We start from the raw sequence: 14,748 nt of genomic DNA on the forward strand, positions 1-14,748 counted from the left end.
CAAAGATTCCACCGCATATAGCTATATTTTACGTTTTAAGACTGGCGCTGAATATTCAGGAAGTCTTGTTTTTGAGTTGGTGACGAGTCCGTATGTGACGTCACTGAAGGAACGCCCCCGACCGAAAAAAGACACATTGTATCAGTCCTTCCATCACGTCAATGTACTTTGCTGTACTTGTTTGGTCTGAAACCTCGTGTTGCACCAAAAAGCCGCCAGAAGAGAGCGACTAAGCTCCATGGAAGGAATTTATCAGCCTGTGGAAACGGGCTGACTAATTCCCTACACGGCTTTGTCGCCATTTTCTGCCTCCCTTGGGTGCGACATTTCCCACCCCTGATGCCTCAAAATGATACGGAATATTTGAATTATATTCATAACTGGATGTATAACCAGAAAGCATATTCTCCGAATCTGAAGCCAATGTTTTGATTCTCCAGCAATGCAAGACGTCCTTGCGTGACGTCACGAACAAAGAGGTGGGACCTTCTGAAACTGAAACTTTCTGAGGTCATTTTGAAGTAGTTTTCCGACACTTTAATTTTTATAAGACATTTTTATTGGTTTTGCATTTGACTAAAAATATCAGCCTGTATGTTTTGGGTATTTTAGATGCTATAAAAGTTTTTCTGGTGTCAGTTAGGAAAGAAAAAAAATGGTGTCGGTTGTCTTTTAAGAAAGGCTTCAGATAATCTTCCTTCCTTCCTGTTGACGAACAATTTGGAGACACGGATCCACATTTGAAGTGCGCCTGGTTAAAGCGGGGCAGGCGTCCTGCTGTATTGCGCCTTTGAAGTTTGCAAAATGGGCCACCCCGCCTGCGAATCGGGAATACGCGCAAGCACTAACGAACTTGCTACCCCTCCCGGAAAAAAAGGCTCTGCTCTTGACTCCCCCCTTTGCCTTCTTGCCTGGCTGCACACAGTGCAGTGGTTTATTTTTACACAAACTATTTTTTTTATTATTTTTAATGAAGCCACGAACGTACACGAGGAGATGCAAACTCTTCAAGAAAATAGTTTACCATTATAATTATGAGTCACACGCAGATTAAATCCAGGTCTCTCTATCTTCGCCACGAGGCAATTTCTTTTTTCGGCACTTCAAACGTTTTTTTTCCATCTCTCCTCCAAAGGGCTTATAAAAGTTGAACTGTATACGAATATGTTAAAAGTAGATTTGTTTCGAGACTTCCAGGCCCCCGAACATCGCTATGCATGATCTCTCTCCTGCTGTGCTCTGGCACAGAGAGATCCATATTCGCAAAGTAAATAGCCCTTGTTTTTTATTTATTTTTGAGAACAAGCAGAACGATATCGTTCCAAAACAATAAAGCGCTAAGAATGTTGCTCGAGTACAACATAACGGTGACCTTGAATCATTAGCATACCCTGCCCCGTAACATAAATTCAGTTGTAGAAATTGGCAGAGGCGGAAAATAGAGTTGCACGGGAGGTTAGCCGAACCTCGTGGAGCCACTCGCAGTGTTTAATGTCTGGAGAATAGAAATTAAAAGGCTGCGTCGCCCAGATCAAAGGGCTGCGCTTGTGCGGCAGGGTTTGTTCGGAGTTTAATGAAATTCATCTGCAAAACAAAAGCTATGCTAATAAATTTGCCCTAACAAGGCAGAAGATGGATGAAAAGAGGGGGAGGGGAGGAATTTGTTGCGGTGAAGGATATTGTAATGATTCAAAGAGAGGTTAAATAGGCCTGTAAGTGGTGCGAAAACAGACTTAAATAGGTTGCCTCGTCACTTTATAAGATGGACTGCTAAATTAGAGGCGCTAGCTGCGCTTGTGTTTCAAGCCTGTTTAGTCAAACGAATGGAGCTAATTAACCTGGATTTTTTTTTCATTCTCGTCATATACAGTACATAAAAATGAATGGATGTCAGGTTTAAATTCCATCCATCCCTTTTCCAGACCGCTTACCGTATTTATGCGAGTATAACGCGCACACGTGTATCACGCGCACCCCTAATTTTCAATTAAAAAACGGCATAAAATTTTGTTTTACTTTTTCACGGCTCAGACCAAGCATTGTCTGGCTGCCGCTGCTCACTTGCAGAAAAAAATATCCTGTGACTGTAAAGTGTCCTTGTGAGAAATTCAATTGAAGGGTTGACTATTCATTCATTCATTCATTCTTTCGTGCATTCATTTGTTCATTTATTCATTCATTCAGTCATTTTATTTATTTATTTATCTATGTATTTATTTCTGTGTCAATTAATTAATTTATTTCTTTATTTCTGTTAGTTTATTTGTTTACTTTTTTATTTTTTAATTTGTAATTTTTATGTGTATGTATTTTGTATTATTTATTATACATTTATGTATGTGTTTATGCATGTATTTATTTAGCCATGTATTTATTTATGTATTTGTTTATTTATTTATTCAATCAAGTTTTTGTTTTTCTTCATGACTTACTTGCTATTTCCTCATCAGTACGTCTCTGTCCAAATCTGTTTCTGTCACGTTTACAAGGTGGTGGTGGACCCCAAAAACAAACAAACAAACACGCAGGACGGAGGAGCAGGGTGCATTTTCGACAAATTTTATTAAATAAAGTCAGCAAGAACAAAATCTCAAACAACAAAGTCATCAGAACAGAAAGGTCCAAAGTAGCAAACAAAACCATGAGAAAAACATGTCAAAAGGAAACAAACCTGACAGCGTGAAACAATTAATGACCCGATCCTGAATGGTCATGCCGGGAGTCCTTTTAACTGCCCCTGCTTAAAACAACCAACAGCTGTGCCAATCGTGACATTTTCGTGTTGATGTGCGTACATTTTTGCCTCTGTGCATATCTTTGTGCACGTTAATTGTTATTTGAATGTGTGTCTGCCCACCACAGTGCCAGAGTATGCGCCTGTCAGACGTCCACAGAAAATCTCAGCTATGGCGAGGGATCGTCAGCATCAGTCTTATCGAAGGTCGCGGCCTCCAACCCATGGATGACAACGGCCGAAGTGACCCTTATGTTAAATTTAGGATGGGTCACCAAAAATATAAGAGCAAGGTAAGCATTATATTTGACCATGTTTGACATGTTTCTCAAGGGAAAAACACAGTTTTTTTTCCCCCTGTGGCCGTCAGACCATTCCCAAAACGCTAAATCCGCAATGGAGAGAACAGTTTGACTTTCACATGTATGAGGAGCAAGGAGGATACGTTGACATTACGGTCTGGGACAAAGACGCCGGCAAGAAAGATGACTTCATGGGAAGGTATGACTATCTTTTTTCTTCTTCTGGGATGATTAACTCATTCATTGCCGGACATGTGCAAATCAGTGCCAGGGTTTTTGTCATTGTCACTTGAATTCCAGCACCCACAGAATATTGAGTTTTAGGACTACATAAACATTTAATCAAGCATTATTATTATTATGGAACTCGCTTCCTCCCAACATTCGTAACATCAATTCTCTTCCCACCTCCAAGTCCCATCTCAAAGCCCACCTATTTAAAATTGTATTTTCTGTGTAGCTCTCTCTCTTGTTTCTATTTATAATTGTATTTTATTTATTGCATTCCATTTGTGATTGTATTTTATTTATTATGGTACCTATGCTTGTCTGTGACTGAAAAGTGTCCTTGAGAGCTTTGAAAGGCGCTTAAAATGCAATGTATTATTATTATTATTATTATTATTATTATTATTATTATTATTATTATTATAAACCTTATATTCTTATCTTTTATCAGAAAAAAAGTTAATTCCTAAATTATATGGGTCTGGAGTTATGTGAACTTGAAATGAGGACGGCTGTCCTAATTACTATGCAATACATAGATATTGGTTAATATAGCTCTTTAACAACAGCTGAAGTTGTAACAAAGTGCTAACATGAAAACAAAGGGAAATGCTACCCCCTTGTGGAAAGGAAAAACATTGCCAGAGGCCATGGCCAGCGCTTTATCGGCACTCAAGCATGAAAAAAACAAAACCTGAACAAATTCGGGCATGGCGTTCTGTCATATTTTCAATTCAAGAATACATTTGTGAATGGCAGTGAATGAGTTAATGCGCCACTGTCACCAGATCGTGAAAAACTAGTGAGCACAAAGCACTGTCCATGTATGCCATCTTGCCAAAAGAATCTGTTGACCTGCCTCAAAATGTAGATACATATCAAATTCTTGTCACAGGGTTTGACAAATTATATTAAATAAAGTTGGTAGGAACCAAAAAAAAATAATCATCAGAACAAAAAAGTCCAAAGTAACAAACAAAACCATGTCAGACCATACGTGTGTGTGTAAACCCTCAGTCGTACAGGAGTGGTCCATCGATGAAAAAGGTTTCTTCAGCCGTCATCTGTACTTCTTTGAAAGTACGAATGTACAGATGAGAAACCTTTTCATCCATGTCAGACCATGTGGTGTTTTATGGGATTACATGACGCCATTTGACGTATTGGTGACAAGGAATAAAAATGATCATTTTTCTCAATGCTAACACGTCCAACGTTTTGGGACTTTCCAGGTGCACCATCGACCTGTCGCTCCTCAGTAAAGAACACACACACAAGCTGGAGTTGCCACTCGAGGAAGGTGAAGGCGTGCTAGTGATGCTGGTGACGCTCACAGCCTCGTCCGCCGTCTCCATCTCAGACATGTCAGTCAACGTGCTGGATGACCCGCAGGAGCGATATCAGATCAAGCAGAGATATGTGAGTTGATATTTTTTCCAGTTTTAACAGCAAGAGAATACATGAAAACACGTATACAGTGCATTGAGGGGAAAAAAATAAGCAAAAATGAGAAGTGTTCCACTCAATTTGTTAGATATAATCTATTGCAGGGGCACTTGTAACACATCACCCAGCGAAAAGTGAGGGAACACTGTACAGTTTGTAGATGTTATTCGTTATCCCATCTGGTTTTTCCTATTATTAGCATTAAACTGTAAGTAAAATGAAGTGGTTGTTTTTCAATAAACTGTACACCACAAGTGTCAAAGTCAAGGCCCGGGGGCCAAATTTGGCCCGCCATATCATTTTATTCGGCCCGCGAAAGCAAAGTAAACTTATGAAATTTCATGATGCTTGCTAAGGTCCGGATCAAAATTTCAAATTGTCCCATTTAAACCACAATAAGTCATTATTTTGAACTTCAAATTTGAAAACTAGTTATTCATTAACACATTCACGGCCAGACATGTACAAAAACGTGTCCACTCCAGGGCCAAGGTTTTTGTCATTGTTACTCGAATTCCATCACCCACAGGATATTGGGCTTTAGGACAACATAAAAATTAAAGGACAACCGACTCCTCCGGACAAGTTGTGTCCATAATTTGTAAAATCACTTCAAATTACTTCTACTGAGCGTATTTTACAAAGATTCCACGGCATATAGCTATATTTTACGTTTTAAGACTCGCGCTGAATATTCCGGAAATCTTGTTTTTGAGTTGGTGACGAGTCCTGACGTCACGGAAGGAACACCCCTGACCGAGAAAGGACATACTGTCGCAGTCCTGTCATCACCTCAATGCATTTTGCGGTACTTTGTTTGGTCTGAAAACTTCGCGTTGATCCGTGTTGATGGCAAAATTAGAAGGAAAACACATAAATAACGCAATGGTGAATTGTTGTGTTACACCGAACAACTATTTGATTTTCGCTGACAACAATTCCATGGAGAAAAATCACCCCATTTCCACAGAGCTTTGTCGCCATCTTGTGGGTGCTACATTTCTCTCCAGATGCCTCAAAATTACACAAAATAAATTCTTTAATCTATTGCCAACATGTATGCTTTCCTTTTCAGAACTATTTGAATCATATTCATAACTGGATGAGTAACAAGAAAGCATTTTCTCCGAATCTGAAGCCATTGTTTTGATTCTGCAGCAATGCAAGACGTCTTGGCGTGACGTCACCAACTGGGGGCGGAACTTTCTGAAAATTCCCAATTCGTAGCTCAATTTTTTTGCAGATTTTGGACACTTTAAGTCATTTTTATTGGTGTTTTGCATTTGAATAAAAATATCAGCCTGCGTGTTTTGGGTATTTTAGATGCTATAAAACGTTTCTAGGAAACAAAAAAGTGGTGTCGGTTGTCCTTCAAATACAGCGTTAGAAACCTTAGTCTCCCTTCTTTCATCAGACAAAAATAGTTAATTCCTAAATTATATAGGTCTGGAGTTATGTGATCTTGAAATGAGGGTGAAATACAATGCAATACATACATATTGGTTTATATAGCGCTTTAACAACTTCTGAATGGCGAAATGGCGTTCTACGGCATATTTTGATGAATTGATTCAATTCCTGAATCAATTCGTGAATGACAATGAATGAGTTAATACCCCCCAATGCCCTTTTGCCAAAAAGTATTCTGTAACCGATTACGATTTAAAAAAAAAAATGTCACAGTGGCATGTTGGCCAGGAAGACCTCACCATTGCTTTTGTCGTGGGAGACAGATGTTGATCCGGGTTTCTTTGTACATTTGGAATTTCTCTTCAAGAAAATCTTTGAACGCTATTATTATTATTTTTTTTTCCATGGTGTTTATTAAAATGCAGGACATTTTGTCGCGAGATAGTTTTAAACATTCTGTAGAACTCCGTATTCATTAGCTTTTATTTTGGTGAATATTGCATGGCGTTCGGTGTGGAGAATGTTCCTCTGCCTTTTCAACCCCAGAGTGCCTTCTTATTGATCCGTCGCGGGAAATCGAAATGCAGCAACGGCGTATGAGCAGAGGGGGGAGCTCCATGACTGAGAACGCTGCAGTGGCCCTCCTACCTCAGAAAAAAAAGAGGGTGGTGTGGAATGTGTGTGTAATAGGGGGCGAGAGGTAAAGGCTGAGAAGGGAAAGCGTGTAAAATGAAAAGAAAAAGCTATTTCACCTCTCTCACAACTTGCGCAGATACCGTTTTTCTGCTGAGCTGAAGGCCCAATTTTATTTGCTTCCTTTCCCTACTTTATCCACCTTCTCGCGACTCTGCTCTCCCATGACGAGGGTATCTCCCTTCATCCTCTTTGTCTGTTTCCAATGCGGGTCTCCCGTGACATGACCAAATACATACCGGCCATGATCCATTTGTTGAAATAATAATATTTTCTTTTCCCGGCGAAAAAAAAGCTGTCTTTTTGTTATAAAATTGACCAAAGTCGTTTTTTTTTTTAATCAAACGGGACTGATATGATTTAAGTTGCGCCCTTAATATAGAATAGTTCTGTTCAAAGACCATTAATCCGCCTTGTCTGAATCTGTCTTCCATTTTTAAACATGTGATAAACGCACACGCACATTCATCCACGTTATGTAATGACCCGGATGAATTTGTGTCATTAAGTAATTTGAAATATACATATTAAACCTTTCCTGTGACTCTCATTTCAATATTGACATAATTTTTCATGGTGCTGAACTGCATCGTATAAAACCGTAAGATGCTTATTAACTCATTCACTGCCTCTCACGAATTTATTCGGGATTTAAAAATGTGACTTAGAGCGTCATTCCCGAATTTGTTCGGGTTTTGCTTTTTCATGCTTGGCTGCCGATAAAGCGCTGGCCATGGCCTCTGGCAATGTTTTCTTAAATTTTCCACAAGGGGCAGCATTTCTATTTTTTTTTCATATTAGCGCTTTTTTTCCAGCTTCAACTGTAGTTAAAATGCTATATAAACCAATATGTATGTATTGTATTGGATTTTGGGCAGCCGCCTTCATTTCAAGCTCATATAACTGCAGACCCATGTCATTTAGTAAGTACATGTAACTATTTTTTATGACGAAAGAAGAGAGTCTAAGGTTTCTAACGCTGTATTAAATATTTATGTAGTCCTAAAACTCAATATTCTGTGGGTCCTGGAATTGAAGTGACAATGACAAAAACCCTGGCACTGGAATGGACATATTCTTGCACGTTTGGCAGTGAATGAGTAAAGTCGTCAAGGCAAAATTTGTCATCCAGCTCTTGTAGGGGGACGTAATGCAACACCCTATATGTTGCATTTTTCATATACTCACACACTGAGCGTACAGTACACGAGATATTCATTCCACACGTACTTCGACTTGAAATGCAGCGAGAGGCGCGTCTATATGCAACATGGCGCAATACACTCACTTAGTGACAATTGCCTTGGATGTGCTATTGCTCACCGTAACCTTTCCTTCATCGCTAATTACTGCATCCCAGACGTACGGGGAGACAGGCCGAACAGGAGTGGGAGAGATTTATGTATCATGATGGCAAAGGAGCACACACACTAATGGCTCTTAATGGGCCTGGGGTGGCCACGAGAAGTGCGGATGAGGGGAAGGGGAGGACGCGGTGACCTCCGCCGACGAGTGGTGGCACCCACGCGTCCCGTCCAAGCGCGTGAGGATAAAGGACATAAGCGGATGGATGACAAGCTAAAGGACAGACGTGGAATATGTTCCAATCTATTGCTGTGTATCCGCTCCATGATGAATGTTGTATCATTTTGGCTGATCTCACTGAAATAGCAGCAGCTCACATTTCGATAATGTGAGGCTAGGTAATGTCCACCCACAAAAATATTAGCCACACACACTGAGTTCATATTCAAATATTTTAGTTTGTTGAGAGGTGGGCCAACCAGGCCGAGGTTGAACCCACCTGTACATTAAAATTCCATTAAAGGGTTGACTATTTATTTATTTATTATTTATTTATTTATGGTTTCATTTATTTATTTATTTGTTTATTTAGTAATTTCATTTATTTGTGTATTTATTTTTTTATTTTTTTATTTTTTATGCGTTTATTAACTTATGTATTTACTTTCATTTTTTTTCTTGAGTCTTTATTTTTTATTTTTTTTTTTTGTTATTTATTTATTCATGCAGTCATTCATATATTTGTATATTTATTCATCTATGTATTGATTTCTGTGTTTATTTATTTATTTATTTACTTATGTATTTATTTGTATGTTTTTATGTTTTAATGTTATTTATTTATTTATTCAGTCATTTCGTTCATTTATTTATTTATTTATTTATTTATTTATTTATTTATTTATTTATTTATTTATGTGTTTATTAATTACATATTTATTTATTTATTTTAATTTTTTATTTTTGCGTTTTTATTTTGTAGTTATTATTTTGTATTTATTCACGTATTCATTCATGTATTCATTTGTTTATTTATTCATCTATGTATAAATTTCTGTGTCTGTTTATTTATTTACTTATGTATTTATTTGTATTTTTTATGTTTTAAATGTTATTTGTTTGTTTATGTATGTGTTTGTTTATTTAGAAATTTATTTATTGATATATTGATAGTTAATTCATTAATCAACCATTATTTAATTATTTAAATATGTAATTATTTAATTATTTAATTATTTAATTATTTACTTATTTAATTAATATTTTCAGGTGGTTTACTAACATTATCCGGGTCATGGCACCAATTGAAAATTTCCATCCATAGAAAAGTACTGGTGAGTTTTTAATTTGTGATAAATTGGCGCCAAATGTCTTGGTAGCTGAAGTCCTGACCATGATGAAAGTCTTTGTTATGATTTATATATCACGACACATGAACATAGACCGGGTCGCGTCGGCTCCAACCTGTTATGTCACAAACCCGTGATATGTGTATCGTCCATCAGAAAGAAAGTATGAGCACTTCTGAAGCTAAATAAGGCTAGCATCAATCACATGATGGCGTCGTCCTTCGAAGAAAATCATGATTTCCACCACTCCCTTTGACTTGTTTTCTCTTTAACGGTGCTTCCAACAAGCACTTGTATCTTCACAAAAATCATTTATGAACGCACCCATACTCTATAAACCCTCTCTCCCCCTCTCTCTCTCTCGCTCCCTCTCTCTGTCACTCCCCATACCCCCCCCCCCATTCTTTCACCCCCTCTCCACCCATCTCCTTTACAGAGCTTTTGGACAATGATATCGCTGGTAACAGGCAGAGTCTGACAGAGTTGGTAATAATGAATTAAATCAGTAGCCTGGCCTGACTCTGAGATTTAAATTATAATTACTCCTGTGGGGGACGGACAGGGTTATTGCCAGCCAGAGAGAAATAAAATGAAGTGAAGTGCATTCCCACTCTTGCTTTTAAGACATGCCGACATGCTCCTCAATTTGGCCTCGGTGTACCTGAGTGTTTGGGCATGAACAAAAGTACCTGTCTGTCGATGTGCGTGTGTGCGTGCGTATGCGTGTGTGTGTGTGTGCACGTGCATGTAGCTGATCGGGTTCTTACTTTTAAATCAAACTGAACTTGGGTTTGAACAACCACCTAATTACTTTTCTACAATGTCGAATGAATAACCCGTGGGCCGTGACCATTGTGTGTGTGTGTGTGTGTGTGGGGGGGGGGGTCACCCAGCCTAGTAAATTGGTATTAAATTGTTGTGTCTTGCCACTCTCCACTCAGTTTTTTTTCCTGAAGATTATTTGTAGAAGTCAGGTCACTTGTACAAACATCTTTTTCTGTGCTGATAAATTAAAAAGAAAAAAACTTTCAAATACCAGTGTTATAAAAATAAGAGCAAGATAAATAATTTGGAAAACATTTTCACCACCATTCATATGATGTGTTACTCATGCCATTTAATTCCATTGAGTGTATTTTTTTTTGGGGGGGGGCATAGTCATAATAAAATAAAATAAAATACAATACAATGAAACGAAATACAATGCAACGAAATACAATACAATGCAATGAAATAAAATACAATACTATACAATGAAATGCAATACAATACAATGAAATGAAATGCAATACAATGAAATGCAATACAATACAATGAGATGAAATGCAATACAATGAAATGCAATACAATACAATGCAATACAATATAATGAAATGTAATAAAATAAATACATTACATTACATTGTTTCAAAATACAGGAGCGGCTGTAATCTTGAAGTCAAGTACAAAAAAAAACAAAATACAGTAACAAATAATGTGACACAACACAAACATAAGTAAACAAATAAATACATAAATAAATAAAAATAACAATATAACAAAACATAAAACAAATAAAATCAGGTGACTTCACAATGGTGCCCCCCACCTTATAACTGGGATGTATCTCCACAGAAACACAGAAGTTTATCCTGTGACTGTAAAGAGATTTGAAAGGAACTTATAAATGAAATTTATTATTATTATTATTATTATTATTGACCAATCACAGCATTCAAAGCCACGATAAATAAAAGCCTACACCCCCCTGACACAATGTATTTTTTTTCCCGAAGAGGGGTGTGTAGACTTTTAATATGCTTGACACGTTTTTCTTCCTTTGATGTTACGTTTGCCTTCATTTGAAACTTTAGAAAATGAATGAATTTTCTTCTTATATGACCCTTCTCAATTGTAATCCCCCATATATAGCTCATATCAAATGAATTCTATTTCCGTCTCAGTCGTCGAGAACTGAAAAGTGTATCAAATGAGCGCACGCAGCTCCTCTTGAAAGGAACTCCGCTCATTTGTCCTCCTGTTGGACCGAGCTATAAATGCCAGCTCTATATTTTTTAAATAAGGGCCTCCAAAGGACATATTCTACCCTTTTCCCTCCCTTAATGAAATGTCAGGCTATTGACCCATCTTTCGCTTAAATGCTAATTTGCCCGCCTCTTTGACCTTTCACCCTTGTCCTTGTGCCGTTTCAGAGCTTGTGGAGGTCACTGCACAACCTGAAAGACGTCGGGGTGGTGCAGGTAAAAGTCATCCGCGCTGAAGGACTGATGGCGGCCGACGTCACAGGTGGGTAGACGACGTCGCCGCATCCATACGGCGCGATGAATTAGTGGCGCAAACGGCGACAAATAATGGATCGAGTTTTATTTTAACTCGTTCACTGACAGACTGTGCAAAAATGTGTCCACTCCAGTGCCAGGGTGTTTGTCATTTTCACTCAAATTCCAGGACCCACAGAATATTGAGTTTTAGGACTACATAAATATTTAATGTTCTTATCCCGTGACTGTAAAGTGTCCTTGAGTTTTGAAAGGCGCTTCGAAATGAAATGTATTATTATTATTATTATTATTATTATTATTATTATTATTATTATTATTATTATTATTAATGGAGCTTATGAAACCTTAGACACTCTTCTTTCATCAGAAAAAAAGTTAATTCCCAAGTTATGAGTCTGGAGTTATCGAAGTTTGAAATGCTGCCCCCTCGTGGAAGGGAAAAAATATTGCCAGAGGTCTAATCAGCGCTTGAATAAAAAAAATAAAATAAAATAAAAAAAATATATAAAATAATATACGTAATTTGAGTATATTATGTACCTGTCAGATGTTCGATCGGACACTGTGGACAAAGACTCGAACCTAGAACGATTGTCTTTACTGCCTGCAGGAGACGCAGCCATTCATGACAGACGTCTGAATTCTGCAGCCCTCTGCCAAGCTATTTATTGAGAGTATATGCAAATTTAAGTGATACATTAGTAAAACATAGTTTTCTTGATTAGAATACCACACCTCTTGAAGTTCTAAGCACGAACAGCTGTAAGCAATAAAACATTGTCTTTTCCATGAACTGATAAATTTGTAACCTGGCTAATGAGCTCTTCCTGTGAAGGAGTTTCAAGTCGTAAATTGCTTCAGTGATAAAGGAGTTTCCCAAGTCCTAAATTCTGTCCAAGGCCAGATCTCCTCGATAAAGATGACAGTTTAACTCAGATTGACCCCAGGTTGTCTGTGCTTCAATTGTCTATTCGAGTCACACATGTTGACGAAGCATGAAACTTTTAAATATGATAACTTCTTATTCTGTCTAATTTCTATCAGTACCAAATGTGGAAAAAGTACTTTCTTGGATGCACTATATTTTTTTGATTTTTTTTTTTTTTTTTATGTTGCTATCTTCTTTTAGAATGACAGTAATTTGACCATTCGACTTCATTGCATTCAATCTCATCGACAATGCGTGTGGCACATTGTACATCACCATGAATTCAGCCGGAGATGAAGTTCCATTTTTGGGGGGGGGTTTGGGGGATTAGGGTCTCGGAAAATGTTCCCTGAGTGAGTTTAAGTCTTCTTTAGGCCGGATTTATGCCGGGTGCTAAATTTATCTCTGTTTTTAGGGGGGAGGGGGAAGATGCACGGTGGTCATTTGAATAATCGAGAAAAAGTGCATTTGAACCAACAAATCTCCCCCTCCTGCATCCATTCCCTCCCTTTTCTTTCTCCACTTGCTCCCACCGAATCCTCCGTTCTCCATTAATTCTTACTTTTAATTAGGTCTGCAGTGGACAGGCCTAGTTTTTCACTCTGCATTATCTCGTCGAAAGTAGAGAAAATGTGAGGGTGTGTTAGCCGACATAAAATGGAACTGGCTTGATTTGGGTTATTGAGACCGCGGCAGGCAAAGAGCAGCGGCTAATTGCTCTTGTATTTCACCGGGAACTTAAATTTACTCTGTGACCTTGTTTCACAGCTTATCAGTCTGCGCTTCCTGGTGAATTTCCAGAAAAAAAAAATATATGAGCGCTGTTGTAGAGTTGTTTATTCTGTTACTTTTTGTTTCTCTTCACCCTGCTTTTCGTGTTTTTAACTTGGACTCGCGGGCAAAATAAGTTGTTGTGTTTGACTTGCACGGCTTTCATTTCACATATCGACTGCGGCTTGGTTAATATAGCAAATTTTAAAAAAGAAAAGATAATCCATCACCAGTGCACAAAAAAACATGGAGTGATCCTGACAATTTTTGGTAACATAAATTTATTGACTGTACAGTCGGCCAATTTATTATCGGTGCTAGTGGGAGTGGCCACAGACTAGCTAAGATTCACATAAGATCTTGATGTGATCATCAGGTATTTTCCAACATAAGTTGTGAATAAAGGACAACCGACACCTCCACACAAGTTGCATCCATAATTTGTAAAATCACTTTAAATTACTTCTACTGAGCGCATTTTACAAAGATTCCCTGGAATGTAGCTATATTTTACATTTTAAGACTCGCGCTGAATAGTCAGGAAGTTTTGTTTTCGAGTTGATGACGATTCCTGACGTGACGTCACATCAGGAACGCCCCTGACTGAGAAAGCGACACACAATGCATTTTGGGTACTTTGTTTGTTCTGAAAACATCGTGTTGATCCGTGTTGATGGCGAAATTAGAAGAAAAACACATAAATAACGCGATGGTGAATTGTTGTGTGTTGCACCAAGACTACTATTTGATACTAGTTGACACAAATTCCCTCCAGACAAATCAGCCCATTTCCAAAAGGGCTTGGGCGCCATCTTGTGCATTTTCTGGGTGCTACATTGCAGTCCAGACGGCTCGAATATATACGGAAGGACTTCTTTAATCAATTGCAAACATTTATGCTTTCCTCTTCAGAACTTTTTGAATCATATTCATAACTGGATGAGTAACAAAAAAAGCATCTTCTCTGATTCTGGAGCGAGGCAGTGTGTGACCAATAGTGACGTCACGAAAAAGGGGGCGGGACTTTCTGAGTCTGCCCAGTTCCGACCTCATTTTGTGGCAGTTTTGGTTACACTTTAAGTCATTTTTATTGGTGTTTTTCATTTGACTAAAAATATCAGCCTGCGTGTTTTGGGTATTTCAGATGCTATAAAACGTTTTTCTCATGTCAGTTAGGAAAGAAGAAAATGGTGTCGGTTGTCCTTTAAAGTAGCATTTTTGTCATCAATGTGGTTAGCAAGTCTGGGCTTCTGCGTGGCCCTCGAGTTGCAATGATAAAAAAATTTGGGCCCCTTTCAAC

At 38.1% G+C, this 14,748-nt stretch overlaps 1 protein-coding gene across 3 annotated transcripts in view; it reads left to right on the forward strand.

Moving 5' to 3' along the window:
* LOC148898821 (multiple C2 and transmembrane domain-containing protein 1-like) overlaps positions 1 to 14,748 on the forward strand; it is a 117,859-nt gene that overhangs the window by 31,683 nt on the left and 71,428 nt on the right. For all 3 annotated transcript variants that reach the window (XM_088993702.1, XM_088993703.1, XM_088993704.1), the window contains 4 exons: positions 2,863 to 3,027; positions 3,105 to 3,235; positions 4,497 to 4,683; positions 11,660 to 11,753. In XM_088993702.1, the coding sequence (XP_088849828.1) occupies positions 2,863 to 3,027; positions 3,105 to 3,235; positions 4,497 to 4,683; positions 11,660 to 11,753 (577 nt within the window). The remainder of the gene's footprint in view (positions 1 to 2,862; positions 3,028 to 3,104; positions 3,236 to 4,496; positions 4,684 to 11,659; positions 11,754 to 14,748) is intronic.

The sequence above is a fragment of the Hippocampus bargibanti genome, linkage group LG04 (genome assembly GCF_051943395.1).
Source record: "Hippocampus bargibanti isolate YZ-2025 linkage group LG04, ASM5194339v1, whole genome shotgun sequence".
Classification (NCBI taxonomy): domain Eukaryota; kingdom Metazoa; phylum Chordata; class Actinopteri; order Syngnathiformes; family Syngnathidae; genus Hippocampus; species Hippocampus bargibanti.